The sequence below is a fragment of the Bidens hawaiensis genome, unplaced genomic scaffold, assembly GCF_021521415.1.
Source record: "Bidens hawaiensis isolate Kalapana, Puna unplaced genomic scaffold, B.hawaiensis_p1.1 tig00042877_1, whole genome shotgun sequence".
In the NCBI taxonomy this organism is placed as follows: domain Eukaryota; kingdom Viridiplantae; phylum Streptophyta; class Magnoliopsida; order Asterales; family Asteraceae; genus Bidens; species Bidens hawaiensis.
The window spans coordinates 32,307-39,132 of NW_027497591.1; the positions used below are offsets into that span (position 1 = coordinate 32,307).

The window sequence follows — 6,826 nt, forward strand, 5'->3', positions numbered from 1 at the left end:
TCAATTCCTAAAAAGTTCTCATATGATCCTCATCCTATATATATATAATGAGTTGTTAGTAGAGAGTAGAAACGATGGTGTTCGGTGTAACAATAAACCAACATAAGACTGTGTTTTATTGCAACGGTGTTTTCATAGTTGACTATTTGGCCGGGACTTTCTTTATTAAAACCATCGTTGTTTTCCCTTAATTTATGGCCCCTTAAATTAGATCAAATGCAAGAAAAATCTATTGCAACCCAGAAAGAGGTACACACTACTAGCAAATGCTATAATATAAATATAAATGGCCCATTGCTACTACAACTTTCTTTAATTGTGTAACCTTATGTCTGCACAGAATCACTTACTTTTTGAATATGAAAGAACAATAGGAGATGCCCCCACTGCTTTAAAAGTATCAAAAGAAGACATCACTTTTTGTTCTTTGCTTCAATTGGACGTCACATTTCTCCAAGGACCACTTCTATTTTCCCTTTGTTCTCTCCTTTTGCCATTGATTACAAACACACACATGTATATCCGGAGAGACTTTATAAATTACAGCAAGAACAAAAAAAAAATTGACCATTTATTTTGTGATATTTTTAAATATATAAATGTAATGGTTGAAAAATAAATTAGTTTGGTTGTTCGCTTATATATGTATAACATACACATGTCAGGTAATGTAGCATGCATGTGTGTAGGTAAACGATAAAAAATTGAAACATGAAGAAATTAGTTTGATGATTTCTATATACATAACCTACACACATGTATGTAAGAAGAAAATAAATTAAAAAAATATGAATCAATTATCAAAATTAAAAGATAAGTTATATTTCTTGTCGTTGCAATAATTTATTATTAGTTTGATGATTTCTATATGCATAACCTACACATTAGTTTGATGAATTCCATTGTATGCATTCAATGCATGCATTCTTGTTACAAAATCTCCATAAACCCACAACAACAACAATAATAAATAAATGCACCTGCTTAATGAACAATAGTTGCAAAGGATTAAATGGATCATATATATCTACTTCCATTATGTATAACAATTTGTGTACATATCTATAACTCAAGAATATTTAAAGCATCAACCCTCGAAAAAGAAAAGATTTTATTTATGCAAAAGGTACCTAAAACGAAATTCGTAAGGGATTACCCGAACACAATGTGAAAGTGGTACACTTTTATTTTTCTCAAGGCACTTCATTGCTTCTTTTCCAATATTATTTGGTAGCTGAAGGCATACCCAATCTAGCAATGACTCCATATCTTTAGCAAAGTCAAGCATATACCAATCCAATAGTTTTGGAACCGCAACCATTTTGTTTGAAGTTGAGATCGCGATTGCAGCTTGTAAATAATCTTTTTTTGCGACTTCAAGTTCGTTTTCGACTTCAGATCCCGTGTAGATTCTCACCTTTAAGTTTTTGATCATGAGTATGAATCAGTTTTGATATTTGCTTTAAGTTTAATAAAATTTACTGAATAATAAAAGGTAACAAACATTGGTCTAAATTTTATTTTAGGCCAGAAAACCATCAATGTTTTAACTTTATAGATGAAAATGTCAGACTATAGTTGGTTATTATTTTTGCAATTAACCATAAAAGATCAAAAACTTTTATCATAAAAGTTTTTATGTATCAAGAATGTCGTTTTAATAAACATTAACTACAACTTACAGCAGGGGAGGACCAGCTTCCACATGAGAGAGCAAACGTTACTAATGGTTCTGATAGTTCCAACCCAAAAACGCTTCTTGCAGTTATCTCATCATTCTTTACACCCTTTGCAAATGTATAATAAAAAAAATCAAGAAATTATATAAATATTAACTGTTGGTGAAAAGTATTTAGATCACAAAAGATAATTTTTAATTTTTACTTACGTATTTTGAATGATAAGGGAGCCTCAATATGAAATGTTCGATGGTGATCGCGTTTAAATAATGGCCTCCAACAATTATTGTCGCCTGAAGAGTAAAGAATATAATCATATGAAAAAGAAATTAATTTATACATTTGAATTTTATAAATGTGCTTGAAATTACATTACCTTTTGCATTAGTTGAACAACCATCTCTGGACTTTCTGGTATTCCATGTTCAAGAAATGCCTGATAAATTGATAATTAATTAATTAGCATGATTCAAATAAACTTGATACTTATTTTTCTCAAAACTTTAAACAATTATGAAAGTCTTTTAATTACACTTACATTCATCATGCATGAGTTATAAATGTTGATCCAGAAAGCAAGCTTTTCTTGGTGAGTGAGACTCGTTAAATTGACTGATGCAAGTTTCCCAAGTAGGAGCCTAACACGAAATTCACGGTTTTAGCTTAAACGGGTTTGGGTCAATTTCTGGTCAAATCCACGAACACTTTAGCTAAGGGGCTTGCCCATTTTATAGGTTAAAATTATCAGTTTTACTATAAAATGTGTTTCATTTTTATGTCAAATTTTAAAAGTCAAAAAGATATACGTAATTGTTTTACACCAATTTGTATTTTGGATGTACATTTGTAATTTTAGACTATCAATATGCAAAAGGAAATTTTTTTGGTCGAACCCACAAACAATTTACCTAAACAGGTTGACCTATTTAACCTGTTAATTTTTTTTTGGTTCCTGCTCAAAATAAAAATGTTTTGCGTCATAAGTAAAACTAGTTAGCAATTTTATACCAAACCTTAGAGGTTGAAAAGATATTGGCATAGGGTTCTATAATTTAAATGTAATTGTTTCGCACTCATATATATTTTTTGGTTGTACATTTGTATTTTAGAGTATTAATAAGAAAAAAAATTTAAAAATTGAAAACTATCGTGTTCATGTCAAATTTCCAGGTTCGTGTAGGGCTTGACTCGGAAATTAATGGCACGACATGAACCTAGCACGAAATTTGCAGGTTTAGGCTTAGTCTAAACGGGTTCAAGTTAGTTTCTTGTTGACCCGTGAACACTTTAGCTAAACGAGTTCACCCCTTTTAATTCATTTTAAAATGTTCTTTACATCACAAATAAAACTTCTTGGCAATTTTATGCCAAAATTTAAAAGTTGAAAAAGATACCGACATCAAATGTTACAGTTTACACGTAACTGTTTTCCAATCATTTGTATTTCTAGCTGTACATCTATAACTTTAGAGTACAAATATGCGGAAGAAAATTTAAAAATTAAAAAACCGTTGTGTTCATGTCAACCTACGAATACCCGTGTCGGGTTTGACCCATCAACCCGTGAGCACACCCCGTTCCGCATCCCCTAGTTTAAATGATAAAGAGAATAAAGAAAGTAAAGAACTTGAAATTACTAAACACTTACTTTAATCTTTGTACCAAAAACACCGAATTTGTCGTTCGGTATTTGTTGATGGATGTTGCTTCAAGAGCATACAAACTTTTATACGGGCCGATGTCTCGTTTCTCAAATTCAAAACATACGTCATAAGGATCCCTAAACTCGGTTTCTTTGAACTTTTCATTTGTTGTCAATGATGGGGGCATTTCGGTCATACTTTTACTCCTTGCTGAACTCATTCGCACGAAAATGTTCATCAAACATTTTAAAATACTTTCAGAAATCTTGTTTGGATCATCATCTCCCAATAATAAGCGTTTTTCTTGAATTAAATTGGTTTTTCCATATACATTTGCACCCTCCATTGTTCTACCTTCAAACTGTTTATTTCAAGAATTTTAAACGTAAGTAAAATTAGATTAATTACGTAGATGTCCCTATAGTATCTCCAGCTTAAAATGGATGGAGGTTAACTTTTCTGTTAATTTTTAGAAATGACCCATATACTATTAATATTTTTTTAAAATCACCTGAATACCCTTACATCAAAAAACCAAAAAAAAAAAATGATAAGAAAAGGGTTTGCATGGGCCCACCCCTTGTAAATAAAAAAAATACTGCATGTTTAAGGGCATTTTGGTCATTTAACATTCGCATAATAGCAAAACTTAACGTCCATTCATTTTACAAATAGTTTTGTATACGCATAACATGTCTAATCCCTAAATTGATGAAGGATAACTTTTAGGGGGTGTTTGGGATTGCTTATTTTTACCAACTTATAACTTATTAACTTTTTGAAAAGAAATTAGGTGTTTGGGATTGCTTTTGATGTGAAACGGAAAAGTTATTAAGTTACACTTTTGTAACTTATTAACTTATTGAAAAGTGATAAGAAGATAAAATAAGGAATCCCAACACCCCCTTAAATATGACCAGAATACCTTTACATTAAAAAATTAAAGAAAAATAATTTTTCATAGGCCCACCTAGTAGTTTGGTCATTTTGCATTCACTTAACAATAAAAGTATAAAGCTTAGCGCGCATCCATTTTAGGGACCATCCATGATATAATTGAGCAAACTGTTGGTCTAAATGAGTAATTTCTCAAACTTGTGCAATTAATATATAAAATTATTTTAACTGACTTCACCTGTAACTTTTTAGGAGCTAAATGTTTCCCGGGTGATTTGGGATCAAGTGACGATCTTCTTGTTAATGCATCAACGGTTTGACATTTTTGATTTGGCGAACGATGCCTGTTCTTAGTGACATTTGATGATTGATTCTCTTTTGCTACCAAGATTATCAAACAAAGATAAAAATTAGACATTTTCACTAGTTAGCTGTCTTTCGAGAATGTTTAGGTCTGTTAATGAACTGAATAAAAATCCCATTTGGTTAAGTAAATAAACGACCACAAACACAGGCCTTGTTCGTTCAATCGTGTTCGTGAAAGTTCGGGTAATGTGTTTGTTCGTTTACGCCCGTTTGTTTTTGTTTATATTTCAAATTAATATGTCTATTTGTGTTTGTTTATGTTAGTTTGTTGTTCTTTTAAAAAGTTAACAATCGAACACGAAAATTTTATTCAATATGTATTCATGAACTATCCGTTTATCCGATAAAATCTTAATGACCGAACATAGACACAAATAGGGCCTCATTCAGTTCGGTTTGTCCTTGAACAATAATAAGTACCTGAAAAAATAGGTGGAGATGCATCGGTCTCGATTTGAGGTGATAAATTGGAAACCTTGTTTTCACTATTTATTGATTCTTGAAAATCAGTTAAAATTTCAAGATTCCTTTTTGATGATGAAATATACACTGCTTCATGATATAAACCTTGCCTAAAATGAACCACTTGCTCTTCAAGCCTAACAACTTCTTCTTCCAAAACCGCAACTTCTGCTAGAAGCTCCAGTGTCTGCCAATTATCACACTAAAATCACAATTTATTTTTGTAAAAAAATAGATAATATTATCATTTTGATCAAAGGAGTTACAGAAGGCGGTAGATATGGAGGCAGGCGCGGTAGAGCTCCTAACGGTCTAGTAAACGCGCGTTCTAAAGCACGATGAACATTCTCTTCTTGTCTAAGTCTCTTTTTTAGCTTATCCACCTGAATAAATTAAATATATATTTTTAATAATTATATACCATCAAAGAATTAAAGAAAAGTGAAAGGTGAAAGCAATATACATCTTGTTGCAATGCCATTTTTCTCTCCCTTATTGAGCCTCTTCTGATGTGAATGCTGGAGCTTGTGCTTGTCTTTTCACCCTCCATTTGCATTTGCAAATCAATCTTTTTTGATATTTATAAAGAAATAAAGTAAATAAAGAAGATTTGAGCCGGATTCAACAAGAAAAGAATCAAGATTTGATAAAGAAAGTCACTTAGGCATTTCATCAAACACCTTATGTGGATAAGACTTAAGTGACCCACTTCAACACAAAAACCTTTTTTTGCCTTTTAATTTCAAAATCCCAAACTGGGTTTAATCCAAAGTTGAAAACCCACATGAGAATTTCATCAAAACAGTCACCAAATTGGAAATAAATCAATAATAATATAAACAATAATAATTGGATTACCTTTGGGTGTCTGAATGAAGGCTTCATGGACCTTAACTTTGTCTTGACTCTGGTATCCATTACAATGTACAGATGATTATAATGTACAACCACTTGAACATAAATGAAGACTGCAGAATGAGAATCAAGATCACAGAATCAGGAAAAGAAAACAGAGCATTGAATGAAGAAACAGACCTTTACTTTAAAGGGATGGGTCGTTCGTGTTTCACCCAATCAATTCCATTCTGTTTACAGACATTAATTGCAACAGCTTCGTTACCAAAAGCAGAAACCAAAAATTCCAATCTTTAAGAGCATTGAAGTTATGAAGCTATATTAAATATATATATATATATATGATATAAAGAACAGTGTCCTTAACTATACACCAGAGAGAGAGAGAGAGAAGATGAGAAGAAAGAGATTAAGATTTGGGGAGTGTGTATGTGTTTATGATGGACTTAAACGTGAGTGCTCCTTTTTTTCAGTGCAATCATTAACGGATCTTTTCTAACTAGGATTGGAATGCTTAATTCTATTATTAAAACGTTATCTGTTGGGGCTAACTAAAGACTTTGGTTACGGTGTTACATCAGCATCGGCCGTCGAGTAGGTGGTAAGTTATTAACTAACTAACTATTTAACTAAAAAAGAAAAAAAAAAGTTAGATTGGTGCATTAAAGATAGACCCCACCTTATTTTGTTTTAGATGCTAACACGCTAATAAAAAAAGAGAATAAAAGGCCTCATTATTTGAAGTGGCGTGGTGTTTGGGTGTTAAGTTGCCCATGGTGGCAGCCCCCTAGGTAGCCCACAGCGGGTGGTATAATGGGTTGGTTTTATACTCTTTTTGAGTGAGAGGATAGTTTACACAAAGGAAAGTTGTTTGTTTACAATACATTTTCTTTTGTCTAATTCTAGATAGTGTTTGACAATCAG

General features: G+C 31.9%; 1 protein-coding gene across 1 annotated transcript; it reads right to left on the reverse strand.

Annotated features, from left to right (window-relative positions):
• Positions 1-1,023: 1,023 nt before the first annotated feature.
• LOC143593866 (uncharacterized) lies at positions 1,024-5,960 on the reverse strand. The gene is made up of 11 exons (XM_077073347.1): positions 5,906-5,960; positions 5,511-5,615; positions 5,314-5,430; positions 5,006-5,234; positions 4,458-4,600; positions 3,328-3,683; positions 2,218-2,317; positions 2,056-2,115; positions 1,889-1,972; positions 1,683-1,787; positions 1,024-1,417 (listed from the first exon to the last, which is right to left on the reverse strand). The coding sequence occupies exons 1-11, from the start codon at positions 5,930-5,932 to the stop codon at positions 1,112-1,114; spliced, it is 1,632 nt and encodes a 543-aa protein (XP_076929462.1). The 5' UTR covers positions 5,933-5,960; the 3' UTR covers positions 1,024-1,111.
• Positions 5,961-6,826: the final 866 nt, after the last annotated feature.